Genomic DNA, 22,325 nt, shown 5'->3' with positions numbered 1-22,325 from the left:
GTGCTCCAAGGTGCCTTTCCCCATGAGCCCCCGCAGTACTCACTCGGGGGGCACCAGTCTGCTCAGTTGGTGGTCCTCTGACGTAGGTTTTTGTCCTTATGGTTGTTTGTGGAGTTGGTTTTCCTGGTGGAAGGAGAGCATTGGCACAGTCACCTCAGGCCATTGGCTTCCAAGGACACGCGCGACGTCCCTGCCTCTGAGAGCAGCCCCATACGGAATAAAGGCCTGTTTGCACTCGAAGGCTGCCAGGGCACAAGCCTAATAAATAAATGAACCACACAAGGCACCCTGGCAGGCTCAGTGGGAGGAAACAGGATAGGACCTCTATTCTGTGCTTATAGTGTTTCCAAAATATTACATTGATGTAAATACACAATAACACACCAAATCTGCTGTTTACACGCAGTGCCCGGGTTAGGAGCGTCCAACTTACAGACAACTCGTACTTTCTAACAGAAAAAGTGTATTATATAAAAAATCCGGGTTAAATGCAACTCTGCGACGCTCATGAAAACATTGTGTAGCTTCAGCTGTTCATCAGCTCAGGGCACAGAACAGTACCACCTGTCATTACTTTTATCATTACTATATAATTTTCATTGTTATTATCCATCCATCCATTGTCCAACCCGCTTATCCTACTGGGTCGCGGGGGGTCCGGAGCCTATCCCAGAAGCAACGGGCACGAGGCAGGGAACAACCCAGGATGGGGGGCCAGCCCATCGCAGGGCACACACATACATTGACACCTACGGAAAATTAAGCAACTCTAATTTACGACGATACAGGGAGATTATGTAAACTCCACCCACACAGAGACACAAACCCCAGTCCTAGGGGTGTGAGGCAACAATGCCAATCACTGCGCCACAATAGTCTATCGCTCTGAAAGCCTAATCTGATGGGGTTTTTTTCTGTTACTCGAGAAATACTGCCATTGCACAGATGTGTGACTGTTTAAGTTACTTTTTTAATGTAGAGATTACAGCAGATAATAAACATGTTTATAGCTCCATTGTAATGTAACGGTAAGCAGAGACATCTGGGGATATTTCTGACATATTAGAAGCAACAAAATTAAGACTTTCATTGGTGTAACAAAGAGGAACATCAGATTTGACAAAGACACTCTCTCTGAGACTTGGACATGAATGATGCTGTCATCTTTTGGGTGCAGTGATGTGAAGAATGAGTCTGGTAGCAGGGATTATCGAGCGCTGTCAATTACAGACAATCTATTTGCCATTTGGTCAAACTAGGTGTTAACTGTCGGTACATACTTAACCCACCCACCAAGGATTTCAGGGCCTAACTTCTATTGCTTGTATTTAGATCTTGAAGCGTACAAGCTGAGATAACAGCATTTCACTGTGATGCTACCTAAAGCAAAAAACAAGGCTCATCTGTTTTCATGGAATCGCCGTTAGAGAAGAGAAGGCCTGATACAGCTATCAAACAAGCTGTGAAGCAGACGCTCATTATGAATCTGACTATGAGCATTTCTGAAAAGGATGTTCATTAAATGTGATTCTTACATTGGTCCAGCTGGCTCGTCATCTTCAGGAGGAAGGGCGAAGGAGGAGAAAAAAATACGAAAGAAACCAAGTTAGACATCATCAGACTAACCAGTTAAAGCAACATCCTGCACACACAGAAATTATGCCAGTACTGGAATCTTTTTTAATGTGTTAGTTTTGTTCTCTTAAATTAAGCTAATGCAGTTTCATTAAAGAAAAGCAATGCGTGGCTGTTACATGACTGTACTGAACACTGACAATGGGCAGCGCGTCATGCTGCGGTGGATGGGGATGCAAGGCATCTTCCCTTCCTTAGGATAACTCAGGATTACAATGATCCTGTTCATTCCCACCCCAAGTGTCTGCAGTTCAGTCGCTGGAGAGTAAGTCGGCCGTGAACAAACACCTCGAGCGTGGAATCCTGCTGACTTCAGCCTCCAGGCCTCAGCAAGCACGTAACCTTTCAGGTGAAATGGTCATGCTGCTAATTGGATCATGCTAATTGTCCATAACTGACTGAACTGAGCGTATTTAGCAGAGATGAGCTAATTTAGAGTTAATTTGCTACCTGATATGCAGGATCCAGGTCTTTGTGGGGCTTCATGAGCCAAATGATTTAAAATAAACTTTACATAAATAAAGCATTAACATGACAGGTGACTGTATCTGTAGGTTACAGACTATGGCACCCATCTGCCGTAAAGGTCATGTTAGCGGGTTGTGGGTGCAGATCTGAAAACCTCGGCAGCCAGGCCGGGGGGGTGTTTTGTTTTGCAGCAGCCTGAGGGCTGAGGATAGCGGGATTCCAGTGGTGTTCAAAGGGCATGGAGGGAACGGTGCGGAGCAGCAGAGGTCCAGAGGCAGGGATGGCCTAAGGCAGAGACCAAGAACCCCCCCATGCCGCCATGCCAGAGGTCACAGCAGCTGACAGGGCACACTGGCCAGGCAAATAAAAAATAGGAAACAGCATGTCTGACAAGATCAAAATCAGAAACCAGAGCAAACACATATGCACGCATGACGGATCCAGGAAACAAAATGAACACACCCACAAAATCTTGAAGATGAATCACTCGATATAACAAAAAAAAAAACTGCATTGTAAAAATAATTTAGTAGCAGCAAACGAGGCTGTGTTAAACGAGTTTCTGTTATGGAAACTGAAAACACAACACAAAGAAGCAGCTGTGGTGTAAAAAGCAACGATTCAGAGCGGATCCCTGGCTGGTCACCATCCTCATTCTTGTGGTTCAAGAACCACATAAGAAAGAAAAGACCCATAACTGTACATATATAAGAAATTAGAACAAGGATTAAAACAGTCTAGACACAGTCTTCAGATATGTGTTTATATCTCCAGCTCTGTTGACAAGACCCCACGGGACATAATTTCCTCTTGGTCCTAATCTACTCCTCTCCCCAAACACATGCACCCTGTGTGAACCACAGTGCATCACTGCAGGCAGGGCCAGCTGAGCTCGAGGCTGTTTGTAGACACATGCAAAAAGCCGAATGCAACAAAAACATCATCTGAGAACAGGGTACCTGACCATGGTCCTTGGGGGCCTGATTTCTGCAGCTTTTAGAGATGTTTCAGTTTCCACCTGACTGACAACTAAAACACTAATTAAAAACTGAAATAAAGAAATTAAGCATGACTAAGCAGAACCTATGACTTTCAAGAGCACAGGTCGAAAACTCTTGTTTTAGATTTCATGGTAGAGCACCCCACCAACGATAGCTGATGCTGCCTAGCATGGTAGATAACACTCCCTGTTACGGTAGACATTCCTTCCTATAATACATTCTGTTCCCTCCTATGATAGTTGACATATCTTCCCTTGGTAGATGTTCCATCCTATTGTAGATGACAGTCCATGCTTTGGTAGACATTACCTGCTATAGTTAATGTCCACTCCTCGACCGTGCAGTGAACAGAGCATGCTTCAGGCTCTCCTAATTGCTCTCATACCTTATCCAAGTAGATTTGCCAATCACCATGACACCTTGCCATGGTCTGAAATTTGCCATGGTCTAAAAATGTGCCTTCATATCAGACTGCCTTAGGTTTTTGGTCTTGTGTGACTTAACCGTCATCTGATTTCTAAGCCAGCAAAATAATAAAGCTTGTGTTAAACAGAACAATAATTTTCAGTGCTCAACAACCAGCTTCCTGGTAAAAACTGAATTCTGACCTCCCAGAACCATCTCAGGGGGAAAAAAAAAACACATCACAAACAAATAAATAAATAAAATACTGTAATTTAAATGAAGCAAATGGGAGGGATATTCAGACTTTGAGATGGGAGGCTTATGTCCAGTACCAGCCATGGGTGCATGGAAAAGTATGAGGTTTAACACACAATCAACAGCATAAGAAACACTATTTTTCATTTTTATATCCAAATAAACATCATGGTCTGGATGGACTATAGAGAAGAAGCAGCTGATTGGAAGACAAACTGCAGAGGCATGCACGGGATCTCGCACTTACCACCCATTTTAGGTTACGATGCAGATTGGAAAAGGTGGGGGGGGGGAAAGGAGAAATCATAGTAACCCATCATGTCAAAAAAAAAAAAAACACACACCCGCCCTCCTCTGTTTGGTCATATTTCTTGTGACTGAACGAGAAACGCCAGGCCTTCAGATCAGGGTGTGGAGTATGTCCAGTAAAATCAGGCGCCTTGCAGGGATGCCTGTTAACTACAAGCGCAGACGATGGCAGGGTGACAACGTGCAGAACGGAAGAAGAATGTGAAGCTGCAGCGTGTTATTAAAACCTCACAGAGCTCCTTAAGGCATCATTCCAGCTCTGCGGCCTCTTCAACTCCATTTTGAACCTCCACAGCTACAGTGTTTCCGTAACAAGTTCAGGTAGAGCAGTATGAAAACGCTAACCAGCCTCCGAATGGACAAAGGGCACGGCATGGCTTTCAGGGACACTGAGGGATTGCGAGTCACACATTACCTGTATATAAGTATGTATGTTTAACGTTTATTCACTGAGCTCTTAGTGGATTAAAAACTTGGACATGTGATCAAGGGTTACTGCATAAGCTTTTGATTCTGCACTATACATTTTCTACCCTAAATTCAGCTTAACTGCTTTGATAAAAATATGCAGGGTGTGAACTGTGAGCTGCCAAAGTCTCTCTGCACAGAAGAGTCTGCTTATGAACTTAATGACACTACTGTGATGTTACTTTAAAATAGGTCACAGTAGGGACTGAAAACTGGGACCTGTGAGTGCATGCCACTTCATGCACAGTGCACTGATAGCAGCTTTCCAAACATATAAACAGCAAGCAGTTACAAGCTGTTTGTGTTCAGTGCTTCCTAGGTATAAGTTATGTCTGGGCATTAATAATGCAGTTTAAGACGGCAATTTTAAAATGACACTTTTTAAAAATACTGCCCTGTAGAAGGCTCTTCTTATTTACTTACCTGAAGGATAGCAGAAAAGTGGTAAATAAGTCATGATTAGTTTTGCAGCATTATGACAATTAAAGGACAAACAGTGATTATTCATTTTTTTTACCCAAGCAGAGTCAACAAACACTGATGCCACATAGAAATTGAATCAAGGACACAAAGATAAACATTCATTCATTCTCTTTCTTTCTTTCTTCTTTCTTTCTTTCTTTCTTTACCAAGCTAAACCTCAAATAATACAGCTAATCTTTGTTTTTTCCAATAGTCAGATCACCATCGTGAATTCATTCCACCTGTGACATCTAGGTAAAAAATAGCATTACATTCTCATTGCCACAAAGCAGGGGTGCGGAAATCCAACGCCCGACTCGTCCGACACGGGTAAATTGATCGTCTGACAAGCGTGTTTTTTTGGTTTCAGTTGTCCGAGGACAAGTGCAATTTTCTGGAGAAAAAAGAATTGTATGTGCTGTGCAGGGCACATTTTTATCACTGCTTTCAAATTTCAAACATTTGGGTACGTACTTCGTGCGGAAACAGTCGACTGTTCTTACGATCTTACATAAGGCATGTTCTTACGATCTTACATAAGTATTTTACCCTACTATTTACGCACTTGGAGATGCGGTCTTTTCATGCCGACATATCGATGTAATCTGATGATTTTTCATTATAATCGATAACTTTTATATATTATTGATAAAATTCATTGTTTCTACATAAAAATGCGGTCATTTTACTTACAATGCAAATGTTTTCACCACATAAACAGAGCTTGTTACGTAGCCTAATCGTTCCTGAAATTTGCGATTTCGCATAGGTTGTGATATATTGAGTTAAGAAATTTATTGCGTGACAACATCAGTTTTGATGAGCTGTCTATAGATCGTTTTTGATTAGAGAAATTTTCATATAAAACAAGTTGGTTTCGCGCTGTCACTTTATTTAAAAAATGAAGAAGTAAACATTCTAACGGTTTCCAAATGTTATGAAATATCTATAAAAAATCCTAACTTAGACGCGATTATTTTTTTCCCGACAACATCGGTAATATTTACTTCTTTGGAAATGTACCATCTTGCGGAAATTCGAATACGTGTTTAGGAATTACCGTGCGTAACCCATAATGCACTGCGGTAAGCATGCGTGTTGCTGAAACTGAAGCAAGTAGCATCGCGGATGAGAAATGGATCGTTTCTTGATTAAAACTGGCACAACAGGCCCTGGAAAACCTGACAATGAGGGCAAGAAAAGAGAAACAAAAGCTGGAAGGGACCGTGAGTATGACTAAAAAAAAAACATCTTTTATATAATGTTCTAGAGCAAGGTGGAAAAATACTACTCGCTGAAAGAACTTTTTTTCAGTTTTAAAATGGAAGGCAGTTTTGGTATCAATAAAAGAGATCCGAAAAAATAAACTATTTTTCACTTTTGTTATTTGTTCATGGGCAAGTGAATTCAACTGGCGGACAAGTGGGTTTTTTAAGTTTACTTGTCCGTGGACGAGTAGAAAAAAAATTAGATTTCCACACCCCTGCACAAAGTAAGGGGCCTTTACACTGTCCAGCATGTCATGCAGTAGGTTGTTTAAGGAATGTCTTGAAAACCTGCATTGGTCAGTAGGTAAAGTGTTGGGAGCATTGAGTAATGTAACCCTGTACTTTCAGTCCTTATTCTGTCAGTGCTTAATCATGTTTCAGCATGATGTGCCTGAAGTCTTACTCAAAAGCTGAAAGGGTTTCCAACTATCTCTGCTTCCCTGCACAAAACACGTTTTGAAAAACAGGTTGTATTTAGCTAGCCCAGCCTTCTCCTCTGGGAATCAGGGGAGGCCTCTGGAGCATGTGACCATGACGGGCAGATGGTACCCGTGTGTGGTGTTCCTCAACACCAGAGACGTACAGAACTCCCCGCAGGCCCGACGCTCTGCCTTTACACAGCAATGAATAATTCACAGCAGGCCTCTCCTGCCGTCAGCAAGGAATCACATTGCTTATTAATATTAACAGGTGAGATGGAGACTGTGAGATTCTCCTCAGTAGGGTTAGGCTCCGTGACAACGCACAATCGAGGGATGGCGATCCTCAGAGAAACGGCGTCCGCGCTTACGGTCACCTTACAGAAAGCGAGCGATGTATCTCAAAGCCTGGATTACATCTGAGGTTAATCGTCGAAAGCCACCTTCGTGATACACAGCCACACCGCTAGGGCGCCACACGACCCTCAGGAAGAGACGCTCGATTCGAGACGTGAGGCGGGAAATCTGAAGCTGACGAGACCGCTTACCGTCGGGCACCTCGTCCGGCCGCTTGCGCTTCTCGTAAATGACGATGATGATCACCAGGATAATGATCTCGGCCAGAACGCCCAGGAAGGGCCAGAGGGGAGCCAGGTGACTGCGCACCCGCAGGATGCAGACCATGGAGGCCGTGCCGATGATGTTGGTGGCGTTACACCGGTACTCGCCCGGGTCTGTGCCGATGTCTAGGTGCGTGATCTGCAGCTCTGAATAGTTGTCCTTGTTGTTGATGAAAAAGCGACCACTGGAGTTCTCAATATCCTGCGGGGAAAGGAGGAAGAAAAGTGAATGATGACTCAAAGGAAAACATTAGACTCCTGTAGAGGGACCATCATTCCATCTACGACATCCTCATTAAATACATAATTGCTGTTTTATTCATCATCTATTACGGTTAATTACAGAATTCCAGGTGTATTCTCTTATCATACCTACCCATTATATTAAGATATAGCACATTTCGTACTTGAAGATATACAGTATGGTCTTATTTATATGAAGTTTTATATACATACAGTATATACTCTTTGTACTTAATCTATTATCTTATTGTTTGCTATTCTGCTATTGTAGTGTTCTATTCTCTTATTCTATTTTAAACTGGTTACACCAGTTCTAAGAATCACAAGACACTTTTTCTTCTGTGTGTACATCTGTATACTATAATCAGAGATGGAAAGTACAAATCCAGACCAAGGTTTTGTTTCAACCAACCAGTTGAGCATAAAGAGTCACAGTCACAGGGTGCTCTACTGGTTGGTTGAAACAAAACCTTTGTCTGGATTTGTACTTTCTGGACCTTTGATTATAGTGACAATAAAGTTGAACTGAACTGGCCCAACTAAAACCCAAAAGCCTCAAGCCTCACTGGGAGCTGCAACGGTCACGCACCATTAAGATTCCCCCCTCAAGCTTGCGCCAAGTCCACACAGGATGGGGGTAACCCACAGACTTGCAGTACAGCAGTGCGCTCTGTCCCTCATTCTTATTGTCGCTCCTCTTGTGACCGGTTATCTCAGGAGAGGCTAGGAGGAAAAAACATGAGCCAGAGTCAACGGGCAATGGCTCCAAGAGATGTGGATCCAACTAGCAGGAAGGGGTTCAAGTAGTGCAACAGATAACATGAGAAGGAAATTTCACTTTCACATCCCGCTTTTTATAATCATCATCATGGCCGAAAGGGACATGCACCGAAATGTATAATTTCCACAACTAAGTGAAGGAAGACCACAGCACGACATTATGCGAAGGACGTGTGCCACACCGGCATTGTGTAGATGGAAGCAGATATTAGTAGTGTGCACGTCAGAATTAAACATCTTGTCAGAAGGAGAACAGTCATAGAATGAGTATTGCTTCATAGTTGCTATTTCCATCATCAGCTGACCTTGTGGGAAGAAGGAGAGCAAGTGTGTCGCAGTGCAAAGTCCTTGACTGACTGCAGAGGACAAAACACGGAAAATATTTCTACACAAACACTACAGTGAGGCTGAAAAACAAGGTAAACTGTGTCGTGGGACAAAAATGCGCTCAAATATCTTGTAATGGAGCCACTTCCTTGTCAGTCTGTGGCTCCATTTTTACTGTTTATGTATGACAACATTTCTTTTCTATAAGCACAATCAAGCAGCTTCTCCACTCCTGCCCAACTCTTTTCTACTGACACTGATAATTGCTTTTCTGCCCATTTGTCATTGATTATTCCCTGTGGATTCTTTTAAATGATTATAATTTTTTAATATTAATGGGAAATGAAACAAAGCAGCTGTTCCATGACTCAATGCCACATGTTGAGTGATTCCACTACCCAAGCATTTTCCATTTCTTCTGAAACGACCTCCCCTTATTTGCTAAGCTCTCGTTACAGTGTTAAGTATGAGCATAAATAGGTAAGCTGTGTGTATCCTATTGCAAGACAGTGGCCTGTCGTTGAATAATAATAATAATATGAAAGGTATCTCCTCGAGCAACAAGGCGGCTTCGGTCAGGGATTCATTATGGAGCATAAATTCAGTTCACAGACAAATTGGGTTATCTCATTAGGTGTCCTAGTTCTAATAAATGTGAAGCACACGTGCTTTGATTTAGTCGCAACCAGTGAACTCAAAGACGGCTGTCCTGCTAAAGGCAGTGACTACAGGCTATAACTCTCTGTGCCCTCTGCCCTGAATAACGTCAGCCGACACGTGACGGCCGAGTAGCGGGTAGCATTTAATCTCACTGTCCTCATAGATGCTTAGCGGAGAGTGGCCAGGCAGTGCCCAAAACAGGACAGAGCTACCCATTCTTGCGTGCCTGAGCATCTTCCCTGTGAAGCAAGGCAGGGTTGTCATGGTAAAGGACCAGACTATGAAGCAACGACAGTCACTATATTCCATTGATCGTCCAGGTGAAGCATATAAGATCACGTTACATAATTGCCGTTATGCCATTTCTGTCCAGCCATTAATCATTAATTTAGGTTTTTTTCCTATTCATTAGTAATTCATTACAGTCTGAAAAATTTTAGAGGGACATTTCAGAGAATCCCCCTCCACCCTCCTCAGCTGTGTTATGATACTTTCCATCGACGTGACATAATTTAGCATTGAATCACTCTTATCTCATCCTGGAAATCGGCTAAATGGGAAAGTTCACTGCGGGTTTCCATTTATCCTTACCCGGATTTTGTCACTGTAATGTGATGTTACAGCACTTGAAATCTAGAGAGAAGACTTGAGAGGAAAAACACTGTATTTGAACATGATTGGTTCATAATAGGTGAAGCAGTCCACCCAAAAAAATGCCAGGCCTAGCTGCAAAACATGCCCATTCACAACAGATTAACATCATATACAATAGAGTCTCGCTATTAGGAGAGACTGGGACCGGATCCAGAGGCTTAATCCCCAACCATCGCACACAAGCCTCCATCTGTTGCCTCTGAGCCGTGTTCCTAGCCGATGGAAAAGTCAAGGGCACTGCAGACTGCAGCTAATGCTGTGCTATTACAGAAAATCTAGCTCCCTGTGCTATTACAGCTAACACAGCTACCCTGTGCTATTACAGCTAACATAGCTCCCAGTGCTATTGCAGCTAACCCAGCTACCCTGTGCTATTACAGCTAATGTAGCTCCCAGTGCTATTGCAGCTAATCCAGCTACCCTGTGCTATTACAGCTAATGAAGCTCCCTGTGCTGCTGCAGCTAACCCGTTTAAATTTGGTTACTGCAGCTTGCTAGGCTACCCTGTGCTGCTGCGGCGTAACACAAACCCAGTGATCCTCAGGGGCCCAGCCTGTCCTGTTACTGTGTGGTGAACTCAGGCAGGCAATACGGGCCACTCATTCATATTCAGCAGTGTAAGATATGGCAGTGTGCTGAGCGGCTCTGGCAGCACATGACGTCGATCACTGGATCCCCGTGCCCTTCAGCTGCTCTCACGCTCACTGCCGCCTGCCCACGTCCCACATTTTCACATGCCGGCAGCTGTGGGATGCGACAGTCCGACCCGCGCCGATCTCGTCCCCGCCGACGGGGGTGTAGGACGTAGTCCTGCAGTGGGGAGCACTGCACTGTCCGTCCTGCCACTTGGGAGCTCTGTCGTCATTCATTACGAGTCCCATCCAGCCCCAAATGCAGGAGAACAAACTCCACCCAGTTGCAGTGACCCACATAATCAGGCTACTAAATACATTTTCAGGGCATAACCATTATGAATATATGGTTATGATGAACTACATTATGAACCATCCCCGCTGCAGCTGTGACATCACTAAATAACCAGTGACCCGCATCTGTCCCCACTGCACACTGTTTTTAAAATTCCACTTACACATTGTATCAGTACTACGCTACCTCTGTGGCTATTTGCACATCCTTCCCCGATGCACCACCTATTTATTGCATATTTATTGTTCCACTTCCATCTTTTGTCTTGCACTGTCTTGTCTTTCACTGCATTATTTCACTGCATTGTCTTTCACTGCATTCCTCAGAACATGTGACAATAAAACTTGAAACCTGAATAATAAGTAAACCCGTCAGTATACATATAGAGGTGCAGAACACAGTTTCTACCAATGATTCCTGGACTTTAAACCAATCAAACAGGTGAATGAGGAAAAGACCCGCCTTACATATTCAAATGAATGCTATTGGTGGGCTGATCGGTTTGAAACAGCCAGCAGGATAACAGCAGGATGACACTCCTACCTTTCACCTCGATGGTGGCGTTGGCGTCAGGTGCCATTTCGAAGGTGTAGACGCACATGTACTCCCCAGCATCATCAGGTCTTGGTTTGTTCAGTCTGTGGAAAGACAAGCCGGGTAGAATGTAGTCACTCTCAGCTCAGGGCGCCACCATGACTCAGCGTACACCCTCCGCACAAGCGGAACCTTCAAGCTCGGGGCCTGAGATGCAGACTGCCGATCAGGGTTCCGCGTCCCGGGCTCACGCAGCACCGGAGCACCAGCCCATACGTGACGGAATGGAACAACGTGACGACGACAATGCTGCGGATGGGGTTCACTGGAGACCAAGGCGGCCACAGCTGGAATCTCCCGGAGCCAGCATAGCAGTAAGCATATTCAAGTGTAGAACATGGACACAGACACACACAGACTTGAACTTCTGTCATTGTGGGGACCGTCCATTAATTTCTATGGGTAAAACCCTAATCCCAACAATGACAACCTTAAGCCCTACCCAGCCCTAACCTTAATCATAAGTAACCAAACAAAATACAAGACTTCTGGCATTTTTAGTTTTTTTTTGATTGCATTTACAGATATTTATAAAATGTATTTCCCCTTGTGGGGATGAAAGAAAGGTCCTCACAAATTACAAAGTGACAGATTTTCATCACATTGCGGGGGACAACACACGCATCTGCGACACACATGCCACCCACAGATTAGTGTTACTTGACCAACATTGAAGGCATTTTGACTCCAAAGGACAAATATAAAGGCCGCTGAATCTCCGCTGGATGTTTATAGAGCAGCAGTCTCCAAACTATTTTACAGTGATAGCAACGTTTGCAAAGATAATATGCTTTTGGTATGTTTTGCCGATCGGGGACTCAGTATATTTAGACCTAGGGGTAGGGGGCGGGCGGGGGACTTTGATATGTTATGCTAAGATCAACTAGAAATGTCTTGGCAATTGACCTTTCGATCACTGTTCTAGAATATGTGGCTGCAGAGGGGAGCAGGTCACGCGCCCTACTTGTACTCAGTCAGCTTGAGCTTGAAGCGGGTCCCTGCGATCTCCTCGCCGTTCTTCATCCAGTAGCTCTCTTTGTGGTTGCTGGAGGCGCTGGTCAAGTTGCACTGCAGTATGATGGGAGGATTGCTGTGGGACTCCAAAGAGAGTACCATGTGATCCGAGGCGTTGATCCGGGGCTCTGAAACACACGCATGGTGAACGGTTGACAAATAGAGGTGCTGGAGGTGGGGGGGGGGGTCATGGAGCCCGGCTACACAGGAGAAACACAGTTCCTCCAAAATCGTGTAGGATGCTGGGAACAGGGCGTTCCAGCCTCATGGGAAAGGCATGTATGGATGCCTATAACAGACAAACTGTGCAAAACATAACATCTACTACATTCAATAGTTTGGACACAATAGATTGACTGGCTTGAAATTTGGTTTGCAATAATAAAACCTTAGAAATGCAGAAAATTTTGATACATTGAATATACAGTGTGTATTAGGCAGTCAAAGAAAATTGTTTAAATGATCTTTATATTCGTGTAAATCTATAATATATCTGTCACGAAATGTTAGCTTAACCATTTCAAAATCTCTCCTACAGTCACCATAGAGTTTGCAACAACCATGCGATGCACCCAAGTACTTTTTGACTTAACCAGTAGCACACCTCACATGGCTAATAAACTAATTTAATTAATTAGGCAAGTGAGCTGGCGGTGAAATTTAATAAATACATGGAATGGCTGAGGTGCCCCTGAGGAGAGGTTTGGGACCTGAAGCGGTGTTCATCTAACCATCCAACTAGATATCAGTATCTTTTTGGAGAGCAGAAGAAATTTTTACTAGTGTTTAATGTGTTACTCTTAATTTGCACATGGTCTCATGTTAAAGTGTGTTTTTTGTTCTGAGCAAATATACATTTACTACCCAGATAAATAACTAAATATTTCCTTTGACTGCTTAACTGTTTACTTTTGCACAGTGCTGCATGCCAAAAAGCTCATAGATGGTATAATATTACATGATGCACTTTCCTGTACGTCACATCCATACATTATAACTCCTGAGTTACTGCTCATTGCTCAGTTTATGAATTTTGCAAACACCAAGACACCCAAAAACACTTACAGGAGCCATGACTTTGCTTGCTGCTTATACAGATCATTAATCTAGTACAATGGTTTCTTGAAAGGCTGGGTTTGTGGAAGGAGTTCAAATTATTAAGCCAGAAAGAGCTATGCATTATGACATCCTCCGTAACTAAGGGCCCCCCAGGATGCCAGACCATTGTAGGGCACATACAAACACACTCACACGTTATTGGCAATTTAGAGACACCATTTAACCTAAATTAAACCTGCTTTTGGACTGCGGGAGGAGAACTGCAAAAACAGAGAAAACAAGCTGGCTTCACACAGAGAGAGCCAGGGGTTGGACTGGAAATGGCAGCCCAGGAGGTCCACGGCCGCGGAGATTCTGAATCACTGAGCTACCGTGCTGCCTGTAGTATGACATCAGCAAAAATATTCAGAATTATTATCAAGGCCATCATCTGATATAAACTGCTATGGATGCCACCTTTCAGGAAGGTCACCGAACCCAAAACCCAGAACAACCGGGTGAACCTGAGTGAACCGGGAGGCGTTTTTTATCATGACCTACATACAACTCTGCTGTTTCAGATTTCACAGAATAAGCTGATGATTTTCATACCTCTCGAGTTCTCTCATCCTCTGAATTTTAAACAGACTCTTTCTACACCGATATCACACAGTTCGGTCATCATATGCTCATATACACCTACCTAGGAGACACTCGATGAAAGAATGAAACTGTTAAAGCAAAAAAAAACATGTTATGTAAAACCAGGGAAAGAAAAAATTCATTAGTCATAAAGAAGATGCGCTCACTCATGTAACTTAAAACTATGGAAAGGTAATCAGTGCAGTGAAGCTAAAGGAAGATTAAGACAGGGTCAGTACTCGTGCTCAGGTCTGTGTCGGCCTTCAGCGCCCACGGGGCCCCGCTTCACTGTGAGTGTGCACTAATCGCCTCGTGCTCAGGTCTGTGTCGGCCTTCAGCGCCCTCTGGGCCCCGCTTCACTGTGAGTGTGCACTAATCGCCTCGTGCTCAGGTCTGTGTGGGCCTTCAGCGCCCTCTGGGCCCCGCTTCACTGTGAGTGTGCACTAATCGCCTCGTGCTCAGGTCTGCGTGGGCCTTCAGCGCCCTCGGGGCCCCGCTTCACTGTGAGTGTGCACTAATCGCCTCGTGCTCAGGTCTGCGTCGGCCTTCAGCGCCCTCGGGGCCCCGCTTCACTGTGAGTGTGCACTAATCGCCTCGTGCTCAGGTCTGCGTGGGCCTTCAGCGCCCTCGGGGCCCCGCTTCACTGTGAGTGTGCACTAATCGCCTCGTGCTAAGGTCTGTGCCGGCCTTCAGCGCCCTCGGGGCCCCGCTTCACTGTGAGTGTGCACTAATCGCCTCGTGCTAAGGTCTGTGCCGGCCTTCAGCGCCCTCGGGGCCCCACTTCACTGTGAGTGTGCACTAATCGCCACGTGCTCAGGTCTGTGTGGGCCTTCAGCGACCTCGGGGCCCCGCTTCACTGTGAGTGTGCACTAATCGCCTCGTGCTCAGGTCTGTGTCGGCCTTCAGCGCCCTCTGGGCCCCGCTTCACTGTGAGTGTGCACTAATCGCCTCGTGCTCAGGTCTGTGTCGGCCTTCAGCGCCCTCGGGGCCCCGCTTCACTGTGAGTGTGCACTAATCGCCACGTGCTCAGGTCTGTGTGGGCCTTCAGCGCCCTCGGGGCCCCGCTTCACTGTGAGTGTGCACTAATCGCCTCAGCTTCCTTAACAGGCACTCTGCTGCCGCTCGATTCCAGGCCCACCACCTCCGGTTCCATCTGTCCGGGGGTGTGCCGTGTGCCGAGGGCTTCCTGTGAAACCCGCATCCCCGGCAAGCCGGTTACCGCGGCCCCGGCCTGCTCCGCCGCCCTCGGCAACATTTTGCCACTGGGATTACACAGGAAACTGGGTTCCGTGGGTTATTTGGGGGCGGCGTGGGCGGGGGGCAGTAAACCTGTAGGATGATCCCCCGACATGACAGCTGTGAAAATGAGAGACAGTGGGCAGCAGCTGCTGCCAGTATAGATCGCTCACCTTATGGAGGAAAGTTATCACACGCCTAACGTCCACCTCAACTATGATTTTATGTGTTCCTAGAACTTCCTACTTTCTTGTAAATGAAACTGTTCTACACAAGACAGTACCGTCACAACAGGACGCTTATATCAAATACAGGTGCTCCTTAGCTTACAACGAGGTTACGTTTCTGATGAACTCATCGTAAGTGGAAAATATCGTAAGCTAAAATGCATGACAGATAAATAAGCACGTATCTACTGCCACTGAATAAGTAAATAAATAATTACTGTAACTAATATCAGTATTTGAAAAGTAAATAAATAAATACAACTGTATTTACTATGTGTATTTAAACACAGAAAAAACATTGTACGATATAAACACTTTATGAGATGTTCACGCTCATAATCGCTACAGAGACTTAAAGCACAAATACTGCCATCGCCCTGCATTAGTAGAAAGTATTGTACGACATACCAGTAGACCGGGAAGAGAACAAAAGCCGAATACTCCATGTGTGTTACTATCGCGCCATCATGAAGTCAATATATCATAAGCTGAAGCACCATAAAGGGGGTAGAGTCTGCATTATGTGCTGAAATAAACAATCTAGAACAATCTAGCAGCATCTCTTATTTTTCTCACATTTCTTACGTGTCACATTCTCTCATCCACTTAAAGACCTTCAGTAACCTGTTAAAAGGTGCAAGTTTGATTTTATTAGCTTTCTGTGAGCGTGATCTGTGATCTGTGACTTCCATTTCAAACAACTCGCCGCTCATAATGAACTCACAGGCGTGTTTCCCCTTCTTTCTAACAATAGCACGTTTTTGTTTTTATTGTTATTGCTACCAACAAAAGAACGACAGTGCTGCCCTAAAGACGAACAGCCCAGGTGGCAACAAGGACGAACCCAGAAGTGAGGCAGAGAGAGACAAGGTCGACAGAGAGTGCAGCAGTCAGCTCCGGGCTGTGAGAGCGCGCCATGTATGACGAGGGAAGAGGGCTCCTCCTTTACCACAGGGCGGGGCTGTCAGGGGACAGAATCCCAGCCTGGTTCGGGGGGGGGGGGGGAAGCACAGTCCTCCAATCTCAGCCCTGGCTCCGGTATTAAAGCCCCACGCTGGTGCCGTTCTTGATAGCAGGCCTGCTGGCCCGTGACTACTATTAGAATTCACGGCACCTTCTCCTGCAGTGCCTTGCGGCCAATAGCCTGAGAGGGCCCCCATGGACAATCGCTTGCTCTGATTGGCTGCTGCCAAAAGCCGTCTGTCTCGCTACGATCGCCCATCATGAACCCTCCTCCCCCCAATATGCTTACATACATGCACACAGGCTTCACACTGTTGATATTTTAGGGGAAAAAAGGCACGATGGTAACGAGGTAAAGGGTTCTCTGTAGCACACCTGTTTAGAAGAGGAATGTAAAAATCAGTAAAGCAAGAAAATTCTTCTGAAGGAGGGCCTCATTATGTAAAAGCCACCTGCTAGCTGTTCTCCCGAGCGTAGCGCTAGCTAGGTGCTAATGCTCCTCTTATTCGTGTGGGTACTTGGCATTAGCCCAGTTAGCCACAAAGCTGTCAGTAAAATACCTGCCACTGCCCATATGTTTTACTTCCTGTTTCCTCCTGACACAGCGTTGACTGATGGGTGCGACATGCTGTGCAGACACACGGGGGCATGTTGTCACAGACACGTTAATACCTTTAAGCTCACTGCTGTCAATGCAGCCCTATGGACGCATCCACTGATTCACAGAGAAGCATCACCGTGACAAGTGGGGGGGGGGGAGGGGGGGTTTGGGAACTGCAGGCAGGCATCTGTTTCTCATTTTCCTGCAGTAATGTCAACGCATGCCAGAAGAACAAATTAATTATACATAAAAAGGACATTTTAAAAGCTTGTTGAGTCCTGTTGCATAAGCCGCTAATTGCATTATGAATCTTGATGCAGCGCAGAAACCTACACAAGCAGCTGCAGAGTGAATACCACACAGCCAACAGGAGACTTTATGGTCTCTAAACAACAAAATATAATTATTATTATTACTCACAATCACAGTGTGTATAGCCTGTCATGTACACAAGTCATCAGAATTTACATCTAAATAATTTGCGAACAGTAACTTTCAATAATGACGCGATATAGACAAATTAAAAGTTTCTTTATCAGAACCTTCACTTATGCTGTTGTTTCACTTTTTTTATTCATGGACTTTCTGGACTGCAGCTGGAGGATAGATGTGCAGCTCATAAACGAGCTGGTGCCTACAATGCCCACTGAAGAATACCTAAAACGGACAGTTTACATAATCCCGATCCATTCCAGCCCCTCCCAGGCACAAAAAGGCACGGAGGAGCAGCGGAGACCATCAAAGCGCCGCGGGGCTCAGCGCGATGCCAAGAGGCGAAGGGATGTCAGCCTTTGAAGTGAATAATAACCCACGTGACACAACAGCAAAAACAATTCAGATACAGCCTTGGGAGGCTCATGCAGATGTGGAAAGAAGGAAGAAAACCAAGTTTAGAAACAGAACATAAATCAGAAGGCCACACAGGGGCCTAGCGAAGATGGGACAGGTAGGCATGTACGGAGGGGGGTAGAGACGGGGGCAGCATTTAGGACTGGGGGGGCATTTGGGACTGGGGTCACCTTCAGCAAGACCCCCGGGGGGGAGGCAAGAATTCTGCATAGTAGTTCTATACCATTAAAAAAGTAATAAATAAATGTTGCTTGTTTTGTCTTCCATAATCTTCCTGGGAGGCTGGTCACAGGGGTGGTGGAGCACTGGGAGCACTGGGACAGGGGTGGGAGTCGGATGGGCGGAGCTGCTAGCTGGTCACTATCTACAGTCACTCACTCTGCAGCACGGTGACGGTGGCCTGCGCCCGGATCCAGGTGAGGGCGGGGTTCTGGCGCATGTCGTTGCGCCGCGGGTCGTTGCTGGCCCGGCACTCGTAGGTCCCCGAGTCCTCCAGCGTGAGACGCGTGACGCCCAGCACGCTCACGCCGTTGGCGCCGTACGCCGCGTCGATGGAGACGCGCCGCTTGCGCGCCCCGTCCCACAGCTGCTTGAAGGCGTCGGCGCGGTTGGTCTCGGCGTACCACCACTGGATCTCCGGGGTGGGGCTGCCGACCACGTCGCAGTACAGCTCGAAGGTGTCCCCCGTCAGCTTGGTCTCAGACAGGGGCGACTTCACGAACCCGGCTGGAGGTGCGGGGCGTTTCGGGGCGACCGGGGAGGAGGAACGAGGACCACGGGCCGAGGAGGAGGTACGGGGTGAAATCAGAGAGCAGGTTTGGAGGGACCAGGAGGAAAGACCCCCCCAACGACATGAGGAGTGATCATGGAAGAGTTAGTGTGGAGTGGAAGATGGGGATGAAACAGGGAGAGAGAGTAAATAGAGCAATAGGGAGCAGGAGCCAGCAAAGAGGAACAGAGTGACGAAGGACAGGAAGTTGAGGTTAGAGGGCAGTTAGGGAAAAAGGGATGAGGAGGCACAGAAGGTATAGAGAATTGAAAGAGAAGGTAAGGAGGGAGATGGGGTCAGGATGGAGTAGTATGGGTGACAAAAGGGGTCAGTCAAAAAACAAGAAGGCCAGTGATTAAAAGCAAATAAAGAAGAGGCAAGTATCAAATCACACAGAAACACATGAGACAGAGCGATAGAAGCCGATGCATGAATGAATAACAGGTCAGTGTCTCCCGGTGACACTGAAGCTTCCTCCTGACAGGGCCTGGTCTGGGTCGCACGCCAAACGCAGACCTGAGCGGGCCTTGCTCTCGGCGCTCATCAGAAGTGACAGAAAAAACAACAACAAACTACAAGGGACCGCCCCCCCTCCCAACTGTAAGCCTCCCAAACCCCCAGCTTAAATTCAGTACCATACTGCGTCAAAGGTGCATATCAAAGACCACCTTCGTCAATTAAGCAGTGCTTCTCTATCCTTTGCCTAATTCATGAGTATATTCTTCCCGTTGCCAGGTACTCTGGTCTAAATAAAAGTGAAAAAAACTCACTATTAACTCCCTTTCAAAAGGCCATTGTGTGTTGGAAATGTTTTTTTCTAAACCCCTAACAGCTCATTCCCAAAGAAAATTATGAAGCAATGGCAGCCACACCAGTAAAGGCTCCTTGTGGTGCGACACCTATAACCAGCAGCATGACTGAAGAGCACAAGGACCTGATGAAAAGTCTCCCTGCTGCTGGGATCAGCGGGACGGGTATAAATATCCAGGTGCATAAATTTGTAATGATGAAAGTCCGTTTTAATTAAAGCCTTTCCCAAAGCTAACAGGCTGGGTTTTGACCCATTTCGGGGCAATCTTACACACGATTAACGGAAAGTTAAAGCACAATCGACATTCAGGTGACTGTTTAGCTATCGCTTAGTGGTCTGGGTAGGTGCTCGATTAAAAGCAACACAAGCAGCACCATTCCCTGCACAGGTAGATTACACTCTCATAGGATCCCTGACTATGACTCACTGACAACAACTCAGCAACTCAGCTACATACAGGCGAACACTAAAAGTATCGTCAATATTTAATGCCATCTTTGAGTTTCACCAACAACCGTGCAACAGAAGTATTCCTGAGAATACTCGTGTCATGGCCACTCCCTCTCCACCTCCAGATAGGAGGTCAGACGATATGCTAACTCCTGTTCTGCATGAAACCGGCGTGAGACGGTTCCCTTCCGGGCCCATAAGGCCACCAAGCATCTGCCTATGAGGCAGACCCAAATCTCAAGGCGCCAGAGAAGGAGAATGAAAAAAAAAACTCACACCCACCAGGCATCAAACTACGCACGGAGCGAGGACGAGCTGCGGACACAATCTGAACTGGGCCCTGTCCGCTGGTCCGCAGAGACGGGGTACAACGCGGCCTGCTGGAGCACCGCCAGAGATTGTGCAAGAGATGGTTTCCTGGCAACGTACCAGCAGCTGTGAGAGACCCGTTGCTAGGGGCCAATAATAGAACTTGTGCATTAAGAACTTGTTAAATCAGCCAAGTGCCTGACAGACAAATTAAAGGCAGTCATTTTGCACCTTCAGATTAATTCTCTGACAAATAAACAAATGAGTAAATTAATTAATGAATAGGCCTGTTCTTTTTTTTTCCCCAAACAAAGTGCTGGGTAAAAGTGAATTTTACAGCACACGGGCCACATTTTTACGTCACGTGCATAGTAAGCGCCCAAGTAAATGAGATTACGGTCATACTCCCCGAGTCAAACAGATTATCCCCACTGGATCAGAGGACAGGATCACAGGGCTTATGGTGAGATCCGAGTCCTGGGAGGACACTGCAAGGCCCCTGGGCTGAAGGAGACCTCAACCACACTTCCAGAAGAATCGAGAGTAACATCCAGGACGGGTACGGCAGAGCCGATCCGGTGTAACGGGTCTCGACTGCGGCCCTGCCGTGAGATGAGTAAACTAGGCTAGCACATTACCGCCGCTTTGCGGGGCCTGTTACTGTTTCGGCTGCCGCACAGCCCCCCCCCCACAGCCCCCCACCCCCGTGGGAGCTGTCCCATGCATACTGAACAGCCTCGAAGCAGAAGGGATGGCCGCTGACAGGCGGCACGGCGCCAGTCAGCCATTTTAAAGGACGAGACCCACCGACCTCCAGGTGGCGCACTCTCCCCCCATCACTCTCCCCCATCACGCTCCCCCCATCACGCTCCCGCCATTGCTGACGGCTGCCGCCAGACTGGGCCGTAACGTTACGCTGTCTATAGCGCTTAGACTGGGTTTAAAAAAATATAGAAAAATCTCTTAATAAATGCGCTTAGAAATTGAATCAATGACCCAGGAAACCACTCAATTAACAGGCTTTTGCCAGGGGAAATTAATTAAAATACTCTCCGATTATCTTATTTATAGACTTACTTCATGGCCACCACCAAGATAAAAAAAAAAAAAAAACATCCAGCAGTAACTGGTTTTGAGATGGGAAGCATCTCGCCTGCCTTCAGAGAGGTTGTTGCCACCACAAGATGTTCCCTTTCCCAGGGCTGTGAGCGTCACACCTCCCGGCAGCCTGGGGAACTGCCTCTTAGCTACCTCCCCCCCCCCAATGGTACGAACATAACCAAAACACAGCACGGTCTCTCTGTAAGGTCCACGTGCAGAAACGCCTCCCCAACTGTCCACTCCAAACACAATGGGATTGTGATCAAGTACAGTTCCGCGGCACCAGGCGTTCGGAAAATATCACGCCAGGATGTTTGCTATGGATCCTCCAGCTTCCATAATGGACTTATTCCACTGCCCCGTGATGCAATCTCATTGCAGCCCCGGCCGTCACGGCGTGACCATAAAGGTCTTAACAGGAATCACCCGTTTAATGATGTCCGTCTGGTGCGCGGCTCCGGTGTTGTGGAAATCAACATCCAGGGCACCTGAGGAAGCCTATCGCGACCAAACCTGCGGGGAGCGTATCGAGGCGTTTCAGGATGCTGCAGCATCCGCCCGCCAGGCCCAAGGGAGACAAGGCCTTATTCCATGAGATGTGGACCGTGGCAACCCCAGTCCCACATACAGTGTGTTAATCACTCCTCCTCTTTCCAAGAAGTCCTCAGTCTGCTCAACTGGCCTAGCATCTGCCTGCTGTGCCACGGATCTCTCTGACCTGGCCTTTTCACTGCCTTTCACTGGCAGGCGGCCTCTCACAGGGACGTAAATCGTATCGCACGGCACGCTGGGAATCCGAAAACGTCCCGATTTTCCTAAT

General features: G+C 46.4%; 2 protein-coding genes across 2 annotated transcripts in view; both read right to left on the bottom strand.

Annotated features, from left to right (window-relative positions):
* The window catches only part of LOC111847979 (neuroplastin-like), a 28,965-nt gene that overhangs the window by 1,174 nt on the left and 5,466 nt on the right, over nt 1-22,325 (bottom strand). The window contains exons 2-7 of the mRNA XM_023819630.2: nt 12,460-12,637; nt 11,445-11,539; nt 8,143-8,276; nt 7,239-7,512; nt 1,536-1,557; nt 44-123 (exon numbers count right to left, since the gene is read on the bottom strand). Of these exons, the coding sequence (XP_023675398.1) occupies nt 63-123; nt 1,536-1,557; nt 7,239-7,512; nt 8,143-8,276; nt 11,445-11,539; nt 12,460-12,637 (764 nt within the window). The 3' untranslated portion in view covers nt 44-62. The remainder of the gene's footprint in view (nt 1-43; nt 124-1,535; nt 1,558-7,238; nt 7,513-8,142; nt 8,277-11,444; nt 11,540-12,459; nt 12,638-22,325) is intronic.
* On the bottom strand, nt 17,857-18,939 carry nptnb (neuroplastin b; the record flags this gene model as incomplete). Its single annotated transcript, XM_072718340.1, has 1 exon — nt 17,857-18,939. A coding segment is annotated over one exon (504 nt), but the record flags the coding sequence as incomplete, so codon positions are not given.

This window comes from Paramormyrops kingsleyae, chromosome 11, assembly GCF_048594095.1.
Source record: "Paramormyrops kingsleyae isolate MSU_618 chromosome 11, PKINGS_0.4, whole genome shotgun sequence".
Classification (NCBI taxonomy): domain Eukaryota; kingdom Metazoa; phylum Chordata; class Actinopteri; order Osteoglossiformes; family Mormyridae; genus Paramormyrops; species Paramormyrops kingsleyae.
This window is presented reverse-complemented; position numbering and strand designations above follow the sequence as displayed.